The sequence below is a fragment of the Papio anubis genome, chromosome 11, assembly GCF_008728515.1.
Source record: "Papio anubis isolate 15944 chromosome 11, Panubis1.0, whole genome shotgun sequence".
Classification (NCBI taxonomy): Eukaryota; Metazoa; Chordata; class Mammalia; order Primates; family Cercopithecidae; genus Papio; species Papio anubis.
Genome location: NC_044986.1, coordinates 20,293,407 through 20,311,500, shown reverse-complemented (window position 1 = coordinate 20,311,500; position 18,094 = coordinate 20,293,407). Strand labels below are relative to the sequence as shown.

The window sequence follows — 18,094 nt, the reverse complement described above, 5'->3', positions numbered from 1 at the left end:
GCTGGATGGCAGGGAAATGGGAGAGTTCTGATTTGCGCTGGGAACTATAATCCCTCTTGCTTGGAGCTTCTGTAGAAATGTGGGTTAGGGTAGAAAGGAAGGCTGGGGGCTGTGTGTGCCTTGGTGACGTGTCCCCCTCACTCCCGAGCCTTACTCTGTTCCCCTTTCTTCCTGGCAGCAGAGCCCCCTCCCTTGCTGCACTCAGGGACATGACTGTCAGCACTTCTACCCCCCCTCAGACTTCACTGTCAGCACTCAAGTCTTCAGGGACATGAAAAGGAGCCACTCCTTACAAAAAGTTGGGGAGCCCTGGTGTATTGAGGTAGGTCTCGGAGCAGAATGACGGTATGAGATGAGTTAGCTCTGAAATGAAGCCGCCCATCCAAAGTTTACCTCTCTCTAGGGCAGGGCCCATCCACTGCGGTCCCTGAATTCTTGGCGGGTCACTGTCATTTCGGGTGCCATGATGTCTGGGTGTGCTGACCACTGATAGGGATATCATAGCCATAAAGATGCCTGTTTACAAGGAGAGGGTGGAGGGTGGTGCTCCCATGCTTCCAGGATACCTGGCTCCCAGTGAAGGCCTCGTGATCCAGTGCCACACGTAACTTCCGTGAAAATGAGGAACACAACATTGTCCCATTAAACTTGGCCCCAGGAAGTGTCTCCTGGGACTCTTCACAGTTCGCAATGGAGAAGCTACCACCTCAACTTCGCCTTCGTTACTAGTAATTTAGAACTTAAAGATTTTCTTTTAAAATTCAGGGTGCTGGAAAATGCCCGCTTTGCCTCGACAGTACCTCCCAGAGGCAGCCGTGAATGGCTTTACTTGCAGGTGTTGCTCTCCAAGGACAGGAAGCATTGTTAATTTCCTTTAAATAATTCAGTACAACATCAATCCCCCACACTGCTCAGTGCTTGGGAGTGGCAGTTCTCTTCAAATTAGTAGTCCTAAAGAAAAAAGAACATCTAGAACATGCTTTTATCTTGAGAAAAGCAAAAGTCAATGCAGATGAAAAATTTTCAAGGAACGCTTAGATTTAAACAGCAAATGATTTAGTACTAATGTTAGCTTTTAGAAAAAGAAAACTGAATATTTATGAACCGATTAATAAAGCCTCTGTTTTTAAAAACATTTATTGTATACCTACTGGGTGCTGTGCTATGTGTTAGAGCCACAGGAACAGAAAGCAGTGTCTCCAGCAGGCAGAAACCTGGAGTGATATATATGTACGTAAGTCTTGCTGTTGGAGAGAGAAAACGTGGAATAAATCATCTTTAAAAGTTTATTCTGGCATAGGAAGTGATAAATAGCCATATAAGAGAACTAGAAACTGTAAAAATATATAAAGAAAATGTAAATACCTATATTCTTATTACCTATTGATAATCTCTCTGTTTTTTTTTGAGACGGAGTCTCGTTCTGTTGCCCAGGCTGGAGTGCGGTGGCGCGATCTCAGTTCACTGCAACCTTTGCTTCCCAGGTTCAAGCGATTCTCCTGCCTCAGCCTCCTGAGTAACTGGACTACATGTGCACGCCACCAAGCCCAGCTAATTTTTTGTATTTTTAGTAAAGACGGGGTTTCACCATGTTAGCCAGGATGATCTCGATCTCCTGACCTCGTGATCCGCCTGTCTCGGCCTCCCAAAGTGCTGGGGTTACAGGTGTGAACCACCACACCTGGCCTTTTTTATTTTTCCATTTTTTTTTTTGAGATGGAGTCTCACTCTGTCTCCCAGGCTGGAGTGTGTGATCTTGGCTCACTGTGACCTCCACCTGCCAGGTTCAAGAAATTCTCCTGCCTCGTGAGTAGCTGGGATTACAGGTGTTTGCCACCACACCCGGCTACTTTTTGTATTTTTAGTAGAGACCGGGTTTTACCATGTTGGTCAGACTGGTCTTGAACTCTTGACCTCAGGTCATCCGCCTGCCTCGGCCTCCCAAAGTGCTGGGATTACAGGCATGAGCCACCATGTCTGTCTGATAATCTCTCAATATTTGGATACGTTTCCAAATTTCTAATCATTCATGTGCACAAAATTGGGATTATACCTCATAAGGTTTTGCAAATTCTTTCTACTTTTAATTCTAGGAACACTTTTTGATATTATAACATACCTAATTCTCTTTAGTAACTTCATGTACTAAAGTGGAAATCCTCTGGTCCAACTATTCCCTGTTGGCCAAATGTGCATAAAACTGAAGATGTGGCTGGGTGCAGTGGCTCACACCTGTAATCCTAGCACTTTGGAAGGCTGAGGTGGGCAGATCACCATGTCGGGAGTTCGAGACCAGTGAAACTCGTCTCTACTAAAAATAACGAAAATTAGTTGGGCATGGTGGCACGCGCCTGTAATCCCAGCTACTTGGAAGGCTGAGGCAGGAGAATCGCTTGAACCCGGGAGACAGAGGTTGCAGTGAGCCGAGATTGCACCACTGTACTCCAGCCTGGGCAACAGAGTGAGACTCCGTCTCAAAATGTTTCTGGAGTCTTTCAGACTTTTGCTGTCTTGCACGCTTGCCTCTGATCTTACATGTTCTTGGGCCGTGCCTATGTCTTGATTACCTGGAGCTACTGCCTGTGTGTGTAAGGAGCATGCCCTTTAACTGGCCTGGGTCTGATAGAGCAGGGAGGCCCCCTTTCTTCTGCATTAGCCATGGCCTGGTGGAAGATTTTTTTCAGTAGCCTGTAGTTGGTTCAGCTTTTAATAAGCATAGCTGTTCATTCTGGCTATTTATGTTAAGATGATATGAATATAGCTATTCTCCGATCAGAGCCTGGCACATGGTAACTCATTAATCTTTGGTTGGCGGCAGGAGGTAGATAAAGGAACCGGGCACCCATTTTAAGTATGAGGAAAACGAAACAGAAAGACTGGGTTTCTTCCTTATAACTCAAGATCCGCAGGAGCTGATTAGATCCCTGGCGCCAGTGACTGAGCATTTCTCAGCCCTGTCCTCAGAACCCAGCAGCATCTCCCAGGGACGTGCCAAAATGCCACGTTTCCAGGATGTCATCTAAATCTGTAAACCGTGAATAGGTGAGATATAAAGATGCCACTTAATGGGCTGTGCCACCTTGGGCAAGTTACCCGACTGATCTGTGCTTCAATTTCTCCATCAGTGATAAAGGTTCACATACGGGCTGTATATAAAGGGAGTGCTTGGTGAGAGAGTTGGTGGGCTCAGACTGGTGCAGCAAGATTCTTGAGGAGTCACACCCTGATGGTGCGTCCGTGTGATGGGCCGGTCGCTGCTGGAGTAGCTCAGTTATGTGTTCCCTGTAGGTTTTCATGGAAATTCACATGTAACATTCCTAGTACCTACTTCAAGAATTTTGGTGGTGGCTGGGCGTGGTGGGTCACACCTGCAATCTCAGCACTTTGGGAGGCCGAGGCAGGCGGATCACAAGGTGTCAGGAGTTCAAGACCACCCTGGCCAACATGGTGAAACCCCGTCTCTACTAAAAATACAAAAATTAGCCAGGCGTGGTGGCACATGCCTGTAATTCCAGTTACTTGGGAGGCTGAGGCAGGAGAATTGCTTGAACCTGGGAGGCAGAGGTTGCAGTGAGCCAAGATAGCACCACTGCACTCCAGCCTGGGCAACAGAGCAAGACTCCCTCGGTGGGGGGGTGGGGGCAGGGGAAGAATTTTGGTGATGTCTCAAAATCCTGATCCCACAGCATGGGTGTGATAGAAATAGCTCTGCAGAGTGTAGTGGGGACCTCCTGTGACTGGTCATAAGAACTAAGTTTGAGTCCAATCCTCACTTTTTTGGCAAGGTGCTTCCCCGCTCTGTGATGCAATTCCTGCATCTGCAAAAAAGGGGGTGGTCATGGGATATTCCCCCAGTCTGCTCCACTGGGTACCTACAGAGATCCCTTGACATTTAACACAGGCTTCCTGTGATCCAGGAACTATTGTAAGAATTACTGTAACTACCTCCTATATTAACTTTTCCAAACCTTGATAGCAACCTTATGAGGGAGGTGCTGTGATTATTCCCATTTTGCAATTAAGGTAACTGAGCCAGAGAGAGAGAAAGCAACATCCCTGAGATCACACAGCTGAAGAGTGATAGCTATAAAGTTACTGGTAATGAAGGGCCATGGTTATTGGCCATGGTTCAGAGCCGTGATACCAGCCATCTTCCACTTGTTCAGGGAGAACGTGTTTGATCCTTTTCTTCACTCAGCCACCTTAGGAGTTGGGAGGAAATTTTGGTTCAGGATACCTAAGTTCTTACAAGTCTCAACAGTTGTACTTTCTGTCCCATCCACATTTCAAATTCATTGTCCCTTCTCTTTCTTTCCATGTAATTCAGCCGGATTCGAACCCTTTAGATCCCTTCCTCTAGGGAATTAAGGTTGGTAGACCAGCTGAGTAAATGTGACTCAGAAAGTCAATATCCACCTGGGCAGGGATGAGTCATTTCTTTCTAGTTAGCTATTCATGTACATTTTAAAGCTCGCCACACAAAGTCATTACATTGAGGCTATTAACATGTTTAATAGTGACAATAATAGGGTGTGACCCATGGCATATAACCGCATTCAGATAAGAAGAAAGAGTTTTCTTTTTTTTTTCTTCCTGTAATTGCTCAGTCAATACCATTTTCACGGAAATACTTGCAAACAAACTTTTAAAAAGTTCTTTGTCCAAACCCTTCCCTGATTCCTTGTTTCCTTCCTCTTCAGGGGTTCTATAAACTTTTCCTGATCAGTGGCCGGGGATTAGCGAGATGGTGCACTCTGTCCTTCTGATTTTGTGGTTGACCTACCCTTTTGCTGGTGTTCAGCCAGTTTTTATTGCATTTTTTGGGGGGTGTGTGTGCGCGTGCACACGCATGTGTGTATTTTCAGGAGGGGGCACATTACTGCTGCTACTTGCTTGTTAACCTCTCAATCTAGAAATTTCAGGGAAGAAGAGACTTCCGCTAAATTTGCCAAGCTAGACGCATAAACAAGGAGTTAGCCATTTTGGTGAGAGGAAATGAAACTTTTCTTGGGTTTATTAGACCACATCCTATGTGGCTTATTATATGTCTGATTTCTAAAAAGCATGTCATCATGGTCAGAGTTTTATTTTTGCTTGTTAGTCATTTGAAACAAATATAGATATTGCTTCATTTCCTGGGTACTGTATTTTTCAGTACGTGATATGTATGGAAAATTTGGATCTACACAATGAAGTGCACTAGAAGGAAAGTATTTGCTAATTTGTAAGTCTCTACATTATAACTTTGGATTAGCAAGCATTCTGCTAACTAAACATTTTCATTTATCTCCTACCCCTGATTATATAAAGAAGCAGATGAGACAACCAAAGAAATACCCCTCCAAGACAAAGTGAATATTTTGAAATACTTCCTCTCAGTCGTTTAAAAAATGTGATTTAAAAATCATAGGTGGGATTATACAATACATGCACTTGTTTTCTGTTTATTTTACATCTCTCTATACTAGAAACACTTTCCTATGTATGCCACAGAAACTCTTTGTGAAAGTACTAATGGTTATCTCTCCTGTGCCTTTATATGCTTAGCTGTTGCCCCAACGAACACAGACTGTTTCCAAAGTTCTGCTGTTGGCCGGGCACTGTGGCTCCATGCCTCAAATCTCAACACTTTGAGAGGCCGAGGCAGGTGGGTCACTTGAGGCCAGGATTTGAGATCAGCCTGGCCAACATGGCAAAACGCTGTCTCTACTAAAAAAATACAAAAATTAGTTGGGCACATGGTCCCAGCTACTCAGGAGGCTGAGGCAGGAGAATCGCTTGAACCCAGGAGGCGGAGGTTGCAGTGAGCCAAGATTGCACCACTGCACTCCAGCCTGGGCAACAGAGTGAGACTCCATCTCAAAAAAACAAACAAACAAAACCAAAAAACAGAGTTCCACTATTAATAGTGCAACTGCATCTCATGTGGCAGAGGGTGTAAGTTGCAAATAGTGAAGAGAGAGAGATTCTGGAACATTCTATAATGCCCCCTTGATGTATGTGACCCCTCATTGCCTTGCATGTATAGCCCCGGATTGTTCTGTGCAAGTGGGCCAGCAAATTCAACTCCTTGTCACCCGCTCTCTACCCCAATTCATGCTGACTGGGTAGGATGGCAGTTGGGACTACCAGATTATTTTAACTTTTTCCTTCCCCACATTCTCTATCTGCCAAATTTTTTTGTTGAAGTCTTTTAGGCTAAATGAGTGGACAAATTTTCTCTGCTGATCAACCACTGTGGTAGTGTCAGTGGACACTGCCGTTCCTCCCTGGGAATTTTTAATGCCTCAGTGAGGTCATATTCCCAGTGCAGAGGGAACATGACATAACTCTACTCTACTTATCAGATGCAGAGCTTGCCACCCGGAAAACAGACGCAGAGAAGCCGGGATCATTTCTGGCCCCATTCCCCTCATTGTTCACCATTCCTTGGGCTGCAAAGAGATGTCATTGTAAACGCTATCCTTTTCATTTTGTATACTAAGAAGGAAGCCCAGGCACTCTCCTCGAGGTCTTCCAAGGAGCTCATCCATGCAGAAGATAGGAGTATTCCTGCACCCTGCATCCTAGCTTCAGTGGGCCCACTTGACACCCGCTAGGGCACCGCAAGCTGTGCCCATGTCTCTCCACGTTAGTGGCTACCTCCTTTTTCCCCTTTCGTTGTGAGCCACGTATTCTTTGTGTCTCGTGTGACAAAGGTCATTCGTAGAGAAGATTTGGGCCTTTGGTGTGTGACATGGCATCCCCACAGTTGATTGTTTTGGCTCCTCCCCTTTTCTAATGCTGTGAGGTGACAGGTCAGTTTTTAATGGGCTGGTCTGCGTCAAGGGAGAGTATAAATTAGCCTTAAGACTTTGTATTCCATACAGGGTCTCCCATATGAGAATACGCGGTTAGCACTTAGGGAGAGGGGCAGACGCTGCAGGGGTGGTTTTCACATTATCTGCCTATCAGTCAGCGTTTCTGTTGATATACCTATTTCTCAGGTATTAATCCCTTTTATGATGTCACCAAGGTAGACGTTTGGAATTTGGAAACGGAGAGGAACCATATTTCAGCCCAGACTCTGGAACTTAATTTACTCATTTTTATAAGGGCAGTGATTATTAGGCCAGCAAAATAGCAGATCTGAGTTCTTATTCTTCGTTATAAGGCCTGTCCTATGGACCTTATTGGAAAGGTATTGATTGCATCAGCTGCTGCCGGTTTTGCCAGGAGCACCATCATCTTTCACCTTTTACTTCACACCCATCCATGTTCTCTGTCACATCTCTGAAAGGCCGTTTCAAACCGGTTTGCATTAAGAAAAATCAGTAATTTCTTTTTTTTTTTTTTTTTTTTTTTTTTTTTTTTAGTTTGCTGGAAGCACCATAGAAGGCCAGATTTGCTTTTCCTGGTCAATGTCTGGCTTCTTCTACGGGGGCCAAAAATGAAAGAGGCGCAGCCACACCCTTTTAGATTGTGGCCATGTCACAGCGCACTCACAGCCAGCTTCAGAGGCCGGGGCAGCAGGGAGAAAGGCTCTTGGCTGGGAGGATCTAAATTAGAGGCCTGTTTGTATTCAGAGTGAAAGTTTCTGTTTTGGAAAAGCCAGTTCTCTCCAGAGGGGAGGGTGGGGATGGGAAAGCAACGAAGACACCAGAGAAAGAATAAGTAAGACGGGGAAGTGAGGGGGCATGTAGTGGCTGCAGGACATGGAACCCCCCTGCTCGGCTTCTGCTCCAACCCTACTGGTCACTGGGTCAGACAAGCTTAGCCTGAGCCCCGCAGCACCATCCCTGTCCTGGTGGTAGCCTCTTGCTGTTTGGAAACACAGAGTTGGGGGAGATGACAGTAGCTTGACTGTGATCTATACACAGGACAGGTTGGGAGGGGTCCCGCACACTCTCACTTAGTGCTCATCCCAACTCCTGCCTGCTGGGTTTGTAGCAGCATTTGTGGTAAGCCTTGTGGTTCGCCGGGGGCCAGGGTGACAGGTGAGAAGTCCACTTGTTCGTGAGAAATGAGCTCCACTAGAAAGTAGGAGCAACTTGTAACGAACCAGGGGGAAGTCCAGTGTGTAGGTTGTCACAACTCACTCTCTCGGGACAAATTTCTTTCCTCTTGCCAGTTGTAGAAGAACCCATGAGGAGGCCAGGTGCGGTGGCTCACGCCTGTAATCCCAGCACTTTGGGAAGCCAAGGTGGGTGGATCACCTACCCGAGGTCAGGAGTTTGAGACCAGCCTGGCCAACATGGTGAAACCCCATCTCTACTAAAAATACAAAAATTAGCCAGGCATGGTGGCAGACGCCTGTAATCCCAGCTCCTCAGGAGGCCGAGACAGGAGAATCACCTGAACCCGGGAGGTGGAAGTTGCAGTGAGCCAAGATTGTACCACTGCACTCCAGCCAGGGTGACAGAGTGAGACTCTGTCTCAAAAAAAAAAAAAAAAAAAACACTATGAGAAAGATATATAAGATATATGGAGGTAAGAGGGAAAGGTTTACCCTGGAGGGATTGCTTATGGCATCTTTTACTGGCTTCAGAAACACATGTCATGGCCCGATGCGGTAGCTCACGCCTATAATCCCAGCACTTTGGGAGGCTGAGGCGGGCGGATTGCCTGAGGTCAGGAGTCAGAGACCAGCCTGGCCAAAGTGATGAAACCCTGTCTTTGCTAAAAACACAAAAATTAGCCAGGTGTGGTAGTGTGCCTGTAATTCCAGCTACTCGGGAGGCTGAGGCAGGAGAATCACTTGAACCTGGGAGGTGGAGGTTGCAGTGAGCCAAGATAATGCCACTGCACTCCAGCCTGGGTGACAGAGTGAGACTGTGTCTCAAAAAAAAAAAAAAAAGAAGAAGAAGAAGAAACACATGTCGTACCTGAAGGGAAGATAGGTCCTTTCCCTGCCCTTTTTCCCCATTTCCTTGGTAGGGGTAGCAGTGTCTGGCACAGGCTCCTGACCCTTGTGATATAGTGGTATGTTGGGGATATTTGTTTCTTCTTAGACCTTTCCTGCTTGGGACAACGAAATCTACAAGATCCAGGTCTCTGTTGGGGCTTTCTGCACTGGGGTCTTCCTTGGTCAGGTCAGTTGCAACTGTTTTTCAAATCTGCATTCACTGGCATGCAATTCTGTGCCCCTGATTTAAGGTATGAGGGTCAAATGTGAGACGTGGGATTTTTATTAAAAAAATTGTATTTTAGGCCGGGCTCGGTGGCTCATGCCTGTAATCCCAGCACTTTGGGAGGCCGAGGCGGATGGATCACAAGGTCAGGAGTTCGAGGCCAGCCTGGCCAATATGGTGAAACCCCGTCTCTACTGAAAATACAAAAATTAGCCAGGCCCACGTGGTGGCATACACCTGTAGTCCCAGCTACTCAGGAGGCTGAGGCAGGAGAAGCGCTTCAACCCAGGAAGCAGTGGTTGCAGTGAACCAAGATCATACCACTGCACTCCAGCCTGGGCGACAAAGTGAGACTCTGTCTCAAAACAAAACAAACAAACAAACAAAATGTATTTTAAAATATATTGTGATCATTGACTTTTTCTTTTGGTCTCCAGTTCTATGAACTGTAATATAAATTCGTATTATTGTCACCACATAGGACCCAGAACGGCTCCATCACCCTGTACATGTCCTGTTGCTGCCTTTGTATAGTCACTGGAGATGTGGGTTTTATTTTTATTATTTTCTCCATTTGATATAGATAGTGCTGACTTGATTCACTTCATCCATTCCAGGGCTAATGTTGCACTGTTGATTGTCAGGGGCTCTGCTCTCCTGTTTCTCCAGCCCTCTCCAGCGAAAGAGATGTAACTACAGTGCCATGGTTGTCAGCTTGTTAGTTATTGGCAAGTCTTGGTTGGATTTTCTGTTCTTCATCGTGGGCTGTCCTTGCCCGTACACCTAGCACACTCTGGGCCCCTTTGTGGATTATGAGAATTCAAGCTAATTCCAACAGTGGCCAAAGAACAAAATAGTGAGGGAAATATGTTATTGCTAACTATGTAGTCCTCAGAGTGAAAATGACTTTGGGAGTATTCTACTTTGAATTATTTATTTTACTCTTTCTCAGGTGTCAGGACAGATTTTCAAGATTTGGGCATAATGTTTAAAATGAAGATGGTATGTCTGTAGATTTTATTGACCCAACTTGGTCCTCCCAGGCTGTCCTCACCAGCCCCACGACTTAGATGAAACCAGGAATGGCAAGAGGAGAGCACCCAAGCCGCCTGCACCAGTCCTCATTGCATCCCCACCCAGGCTCTGGAACGAGCTGCTACACGCACAGGAAGACCAGAGCTGCCGTCTTCCTGGCTGTTGTTCAGAGCTAATGCTCTCTTAGGGAAAAGTGCAATGTAGGGCTATGTGTGTGGTGGAGATCTGCTGTGTGTGCTTGTCCTCCCCCTGGGAAATGAGAGGTGACCTCCGAGGTCCCAGCTCAGAGTGTCACACTCGAGTGAACAGTAGATGATGCTTCTGCCGTGCGTTTTGCTGGGGAAGGTAATAGCCATCGCACACATGTAAATTCTTGTGTAATCCAATTCCTGTCTTTGTAATTACTTGGAGACTTGCCATCGCAGCCAATTGAGAAGTGGGAGCAGTGACCCTGGGCAGAAAGCAGAAATTGGAGGGGAGGGGAGAGGCGGGGAGGTGGCATCCAGAACACAGCTGTAGCTCTCCTGGCTTTACAGCATCTAAAATCACTGCAGGATCAGGAAAAAGCAAAAACATTATAACTGCCCTCCACGCAAGTACCCCAGCTTTTCTGTCCCAAGTGCCCGCTGCCTCTATCTCTCTTTTAGCAGGCTGGAGGAATTCTCAGCGCGGGGTAGAGTCAGGTCATCCGTGACTTAGCTGAGAGGAAGGACTTTTACTGATAAGAAACTCCCATTGTCTGGCAACAGGTTTCTGTAGAGGAATGTCTTCCAGGTGGGAGAAGAATGGTTTTCATTTTTAACAACCACACACTCTAAACAAAGCATCCCAAGCGCGGGTACCTAGCATAGAAAGAACAAAGTAGCCAGGAAACAAGTTGCTTTTCAGCATCCTCATTGAAATGATAGGGTATTTTAGAAAGTGGGTGGCATTCTTTCCACAAGTATAGCAAGTGTCACTGTGGGGTCTTAATTCTCTCGAATATGCCTCTAGAAAGCAGAAGGCAGAATGATCAGCTCTGCTCTGAACGTGTTTGCCATTTGTCTGATTGACGTCGGAGACGTGATGTCACTTCTGCAAACACCCACGTGAGAAGGTGTATTTTATTTTATTTTTTTCTTATTTGGGTGACAGATTGCATGTTAGGGCACTAAAAGATGAGAGGACTAAATATTTGCTTTAGAAAAACACAGTGGAAGATTCTCTCATCCTCCCCACTGAAAACTGATGGGCTTAGAATGCCATTAACTGAAATGACTGTCTGCAGTTAAACTTATTGCGACCCTCTGGGCATGATTAACAAGTCAGGTGGAAAGGGAAGGTGGAGGAATATACGGATTCTTTTTTCATGTTGTGTGGAACAGGGCACTTTAGTTGAAATTGAGGTTCAAGTTAGCCAAAAGAAATTCCATCTTTCGGCCAGGTGTGGTGGCTCACGTCTGTAATCCCAGCATTTTGGGAGGCTGAAGTGGGTGGATCACCTGAGGTTGGGAGTTCGAGACCAGCCTGACCAACATGGAGAAACCTTTTCTCTACTAAAAGTACAAAATTAGCCGGGTGTGGTGGCGCATGCCTATAATCCCAGCTACTCGGGAGGCTGAGGCAGGAGAATCGCTTGAACTAGGGAGGAGTAGGTTGTGGTGAGCTGAGATCGCGCCATTGCACTCTGGCCTGAGTGACAAGAGCGAAACTCCATCTCCAGGAAAAAAAAAAATCCATCCTTCTTCAATGTGTATCTTATCCTTCTCAGTGTTTAATAGGACGTTCTACTCAATGAATTGGTTTCCTTCCTATAAAAAGGAGCAATTTGTTATTCCCTCTTTCAGATTTAATGATAAAGTCATAATTCTTGCGAGTCTTTTGAGGAGGATGTATCTTATCGTATAAGAGAGTGGTTCACGCCTATATTGTCAGTGCTTTGGGAGGCCAAGGATCACTTGGGGGCAGGATTTTGAGACCAGCTCGGGCAACATAGCAAGACCCCATCTCTAAAAAAAATTAGAAAGTTAACCAGGCATGATGGTGCCTACCTGTAGTCCCAGCTACTTGGGAGGTTGAGGCAAGAGAATTTCTTGAGCCCAGGAGTTCGAGACTGCAGTGAGCTCTGAGTGAGCCACTGCACTCCAGCTTGGGCAACAGAACAAAACCTTGCCTCTTACAAAAAAGAAGAGAGGGGCTGGGTGTGGTGACTCACGCCTATAATCCTAGCACTTTGGGAGGCCAAGGCGGGTGTATTGCCTGAGCTCAGGAGTTTGAGACCAGCCTGGGCAACATGGTGAAACCCCATCTCTACTAAAATACAAAAAAATTAGCTGGGCGTGGTGGTGTACGCCTGTAGTCCCAGCTACTCGGGAGGCAGGAGGCGGAGGTTGCGGTGAGCCAAGATCGCGCCACTGCACTCCAGCCTGGGTGACAGAGCATGACTCTGTCTAAAAAATAAAAATAAAAAGAAGTGAGAAAGAATGTGGTTTTGGTACTCGGTGTCTAGGATGTCTGTTTAATGGGATGGTTAGGAGTGTGTGCTCCATACTCTGAGCTCAAACCTTGGCTTTGCCTCTGACCAGCTGAGTGACCATGTGCAACTCACTGTTTATGCCTAAGTTTTTGTATCTGTAAAACCAGGAAATTATTATGCCTATCTTCACTTATCAGGAGATTTGAATGAATTACAGTATATAAGGCAAGTGACATACATGGAAACTGGCAAACATCTGTATTTTTATTTTTATTTTTTGAGACAGAGTCTCACTCTGTCACCCAGGCTGGAGTGCATTGGCACGATCTCAGCTCACCGCAACCTCCGCCTCCTGGGTTCAAGCGATTCTCCTGCCTCAGGCTCCCGAGTAGCTAGGATTACAGGTGCCCGCCATCACGCCCGGCTAATTTTTTGTATTTTTAGTAGAGACGGGGTTTCGCCATGTTGGCCAGGGTGGTGTGGAACTCCCGACCTCAGGTGATCCATCTTCCTTGGCCTCTCTAAGTGCTGGGATTACAGGCATGAGCACCTGGCCATATCTGTATTTTTTAATTCACTTCTTTGATTTGGGAGGAAAGAAACTTGAACCCTCTTCTTAGTAGCAGTGGGGTATGCTTTAATGTTAATACTACACACCATGTGTTAATTCACTGTCCTTCTAGCACTGGATTAAACTTTTCATAAGTATTATTGTTTCACCGTTACAGCTACCACTGGAGAGAAAAAACAATATTACTTAAAATTTGTTTAAATAAGCTAGTCGCTAACATGTACTGAGCACTTACTGTGTACCAGGCTCTGCCTTAAGTGGTTTTCATATATTAACTCATTTAATCCTCTGGATTTGTAGGAACCATTTTTTCCCCCTCATTTTATAGAGAGGAAAACTGGTGCAGACTTTTTTTTTCTTTTTAATAATTTGTCCTTGGTTCCACCGAGTGTGATTGTTAGGACTGGGATTTGAAGCCTGGGTCTTCAAATGTTGTCCAAACCAGGCTGCCCACCTCCCCATCAATGACAACCTTCTGTCCTGTAATGTGGAAGTGGGCCCAGCTGTATGAGAAGCTCAGCGTACACAGATGCTGTCCAGATACGCTGGCTTATGATCCTTGTGGAGAAAAAAATCTTTATTACCGGAAGTTGTGGCTTCTGAGCCTCTCTGCAATTGGCAACATAGATTTTTGTTTTGTTTTGTTTTGTTTTGTGTGTGTGGTTTTGTTTTTTAAATAATTAAAAACAGTTCTACAATTGTTACCACCCACAGTAAAAAATTGCTTGGATCCCGGGAAGTAAGAAAGAAAAAAAAATTAGGCTTTGGTAGAATGATTAACAGGGGGCTTTAAAGGGGAAAGTCCACTTTGGAGGGTAAGCTTTGGATGTGCAGATGCTGGGACCCTTGTGTTTTTCAAGTCCCCCATTTGCCTGCATTGAGAATCAGATGTTAATGGTGGTTGCCAGTGATAGGAGGGGTTGCAATGCGTGAGATGGCTCTGGGAGGAAACCCACATTTTTTCGTACTTATTAATGGTATGTCTTTTGTGCGAGTGGGTGTGAGTACTGAGAGCATCAAGTGTATGTTTGCACAGTGTGTGGTCCTCGCTGCTGTATTCCACTCCCCATGATGGTGGGCTACACTAGAAGGAGAAGCAAGCCTTAGCACGGCTTGACAGTTTCCATTGTACGGACGGAGTCATTGAGGCAGGAGCAAGCCAGGCCTCGTTCCAGGTCAAGGGAGCTGGCTCAGTGTAGCTGGGGCTCTTGGTTTCTTAGGACTGTGCTCTGATTATCAAAGCTATGCCCCCACTTGTGTGGGAATAAAATCGGTGCCCTTGCATATATGTTGTTCCCCTGACTCCCAGCCCCGTCCTGAGAATTAGGATGGGCTGGGGTCTGAGTTCAATGCCTTTGGTCCAGTCAGATGTGCTATTCATTGGCGATCCTTCCCCCATGGTTTCAAGACTGTAAGTGGTCACATGGGCAAAGAGATGATTTCCTAATCCTCGTGGGAGCTTGAAGGATTTGCCTTTGTTAAAGGAGGAACATCATGCTGGAGGGGTGTCTGTCTATGTGTCCCACTTAAACCACACTGCTTTTGACTTCTCCTCTGTGATGATTCCCAGGCAGCCTCCTCTTGCCATCCTGACTTGTTTAAATTTATGGGTTGTTGGCAAGCAATTTTTTGATGCTATTCTTCTCATAGCCAGAGGCCAAGATCCCTTGTGGAGCAGTGCCTGAATTTAATAGATGTCATCTGGACACCAGGGAGGGGCACGGAGAAGCACTGGGGGAAAAGTCTTAGAAGTGAGATTTTACCCCTAACGCCATCTCCCAGCCTCTTATTTATCCTTTTCAGGGCAATGCAGCCTGTGATTTTTTTTGGTGGTACCATAGTGTCGTATACCATACTCTACAATTCTAGGACAAAGGACACAGTGTCCTAATGGTCTTGCAGATGGCCTAAAATACATATGGTAAGCCACTTATTTAATTTGATCTCAAATATCTCAGCATTACTGAGCTCTACACCTGGATGTTTATAAAGCCTGAAGATCTGTTCCCACTGCTGTAACATCAGGTGACACTCAACACAGTTCTACTCTTCTGGCTGTCTGGGGGCTTGGGTCCCAGGCTAGGGTCTAAGGCAGACAAGACAGGACCACCCCATTAGCTTGGTACATGAGGATTAAACAGTTCCTCGAAGTCATGGGATGAAGGAGAGCACAGTTAAGTCGGCCTCCGCTTATTCAAACATCAGATTGCTGACTGATAACCTCCCTCCCTGCAATGTTGGCAGGAAGCAGAAAAGAAGGGGAAGATTTTGAAAATAATTGTTGCAAAGGCCATTAACTTGGCTTTGTGGGACAGACATGTAGGTCTCTCTTTACTGCTTCTGAACACAAATTATGGAAAAGCCTGCACAATAGGTCTCGTTAACTTCCAGAGTGACATGACAGGGACTCCAGTTTTTGGGAGAGCTTGAGTCCATTTAGTAAAATATTATTGAGGACTTCTGTGCCAGGCGGGGTTCTGGTGTTGGGGACAAGGGTGTGAGCGAGAGGACTGAGGTGTTGCCTTTAGGAAGCGTACTGTCTAGCCAGGAGGAACGACTTGAGTTGAAGTCGGCTCCCATTGGGCCTCCTAGGAAGTCCCAGTTTGCTCCGAGGCCTGCTCCTGTCTGGGAAGAAATCACCTTGAGAGCTTCTGGGATTTAGAACTCCCTGCCTGGTTGGATCCCCTCCATCTTCATGTGAGTCGTTTTGGTAGTGAGGCTGCCCAGGAAAGCCATAGCACAGGGACATGTGGTGGGCAGGTCCACCTTCGAAGTTTTGGGAGTTACCATGGCTGTTGTTCTGACTGCAGTCTAGATGCTCCTAGGTCCATTTCCCTCCTTTTTCACTGCTCACTTCTGCCTGGTGACCAGGGAGGTGCCCCCGCGCTTCACCCGCCTAGTGGGGTTTCCCACCACACTTCCAATTCTTCCTCATTCAACATCAAGTCTTTGCTTTGCCGTTCTTCGAATCACGAAGATCCTGTCTGCCAAAAGCATCCTGTCCAGGTTCCAGGCAGACAAGAGTCTCTGAGCATTCCAGGGTCTTACAGTTGAGAAAGAGGAGAGAGCAAAATCATCTTAAAAGCACGGTAAGCTAGAGCTATTTGGAATAGAGCAAGCAGCCCTTGGGGCTCTGGCAATTGATGTTTGTAATTAGTATCCTGATTTATTAAGAAGAGTTAGTTGTCTCCAGGATTAAAACAAAACAAAACAAAAAAAGAGATTCTCTAGGGAGATTAATTGGGACTGTCCTGTGGGTAAGGAGATAGTAAGAAGATAGCAGTAAGTGGAATGTTACCTAACAGGTAAGGTGCAAATGGGCTCTGAGGTGTTCCCTTGAAACCTGGGCTTCTGATACAAGAAAAGTAAAATAACTTAGGTCAGGGAAATGGCCCCGAGTGCACTGAGAATATTAATGCAAACAGACCCCCACCAGAGTAATGCGGTCACTGTGGCTGGGATGGGTGAGTTTGTAGAATCTGTTACAGAATCTTGGAATTGTGAGAGCGGACTGATCCCGACCACTCTTCAAATCCTCTGTTGAAGAGTGAGGAAGCAGAGGCTCAGAGAAAGAAGACTGCTGGAACGTCAAGCAATCGTGTGCAGCCAGATAGTGGGAGAATCAAGACTAGAATCCAGATTGCTTGGTTTTCCTCTTTCCCCTCTGCCACCTCTGATTCAAGGGAGAGTTTAATTTTGTGAACCATTCCTGTTAAGTGCCATTAATTTCAAGCTCTTTCTGGATTAGTGTGTGAAATTCAGTGTGTTCAGTATGAATTCACTTATTTTCCACTTGAAATCCTGATTTTTGTCGGATGCCCCGGGTGTTGATGTGATGATCAGGAGGCTGGTGATGGTGATGAGGCTGGATTAATATAATCATCTCTGCTAAAGGTTAACTAGAAAGCAGTGAGCTGGAATTGATACATAAAAAACATTGGAAACTTTTCAAGCTGTGAATGTGCTTTAGCGATACATAGACAGTCAGATGTTACCATTTATGTGTATATTTTGAATGATGAATGAATAACTAGTCTTTCCCAGAGGACTGGTATTTGGGAATCTTTTTATAAAGTGTTGCTTTCTGGGCTTTTGTTAAAAACTCAAACATAGAAATGTATGAAAATGATCCTTTGAAAACAAGTTTGGCACCAACACTGTGAGAAAACTTGAAAAGTATATAGGTTGTGGATCACCAGTTCTCGAACTCAGAACCACCCTGACTGAGTTGACCGTGATCAGAATGGATGCAAGAGTTCACTGGTTTTATAATTTTGCGAAGAGCTGTGTTCTGCCCTTAGCACTCCCGTGTCCTGTAACCGGGAAAGAAGCCGGTGCCCTGGGTTGAGTTCAGCAAGTTTGTTTTGACTTGCAGCCCATGATGGGAGTAAAGCTCTCATTATGTAATGTTAAACTGGGCCTGGAATGTCAGCAGAGCTTGGCCTGCCAAAGCTTGAAGGGTTGGTTGGGAATGGGCTATGTTTAGTATGACTAATCCAGCTCGGCTGGGTACTGGGTTGGGTGGGTGGCTCTCTGAGGAGGGAGGTATGACTTGGGCTATTTCAAATCTTAGCGCTTCGTATAAACTCTGTAGTCCCTCCCCATACCCCCCTCCCCTCCCACAAAAGAAATTGAGCCTTACTGACTAACCAGTACAGTCAGGAGCTGTTGACTGATACCCAAGCCCTGATGTACAAATTTGTGGTCAAGACATCAAGGTATGGCTGGGTGCAGTGGCTCACGCCTGTAATCCCAGCACTTTGGGAGGTCGAGGCAGGTGGATCACAAGGTCAGGAGATCGAGACCATCCTGGCTAACACGGTGAAACCTTGTCTCTACTAAAAATACAACAGATTAGCCGGGCGTGGTGGCGGGCACCTCTAGCCCCAGCTACCTGGGAGGCTGAGACAGGAGAATGGCGTG

The 18,094-nt window shown here is 46.0% G+C and overlaps 1 protein-coding gene across 41 annotated transcripts in view; it reads left to right on the top strand.

The window, feature by feature from the left end:
- The window catches only part of TCF7L2 (transcription factor 7 like 2), a 219,443-nt gene that overhangs the window by 141,380 nt on the left and 59,969 nt on the right, over positions 1–18,094 (top strand). For 18 of the 41 annotated variants that reach the window (XM_031652056.1, XM_031652058.1, XM_031652060.1 and 15 more), the window contains one exon: positions 179–322. The exons of 20 other annotated variants lie outside the window; for them this stretch is intronic. In XM_031652056.1, the coding sequence (XP_031507916.1) occupies positions 179–322 (144 nt within the window). The remainder of the gene's footprint in view (positions 1–178; positions 323–18,094) is intronic. 3 more of the 41 variants (XM_031652055.1, XM_031652084.1, XM_031652079.1) reach the window with 1 other exon arrangement.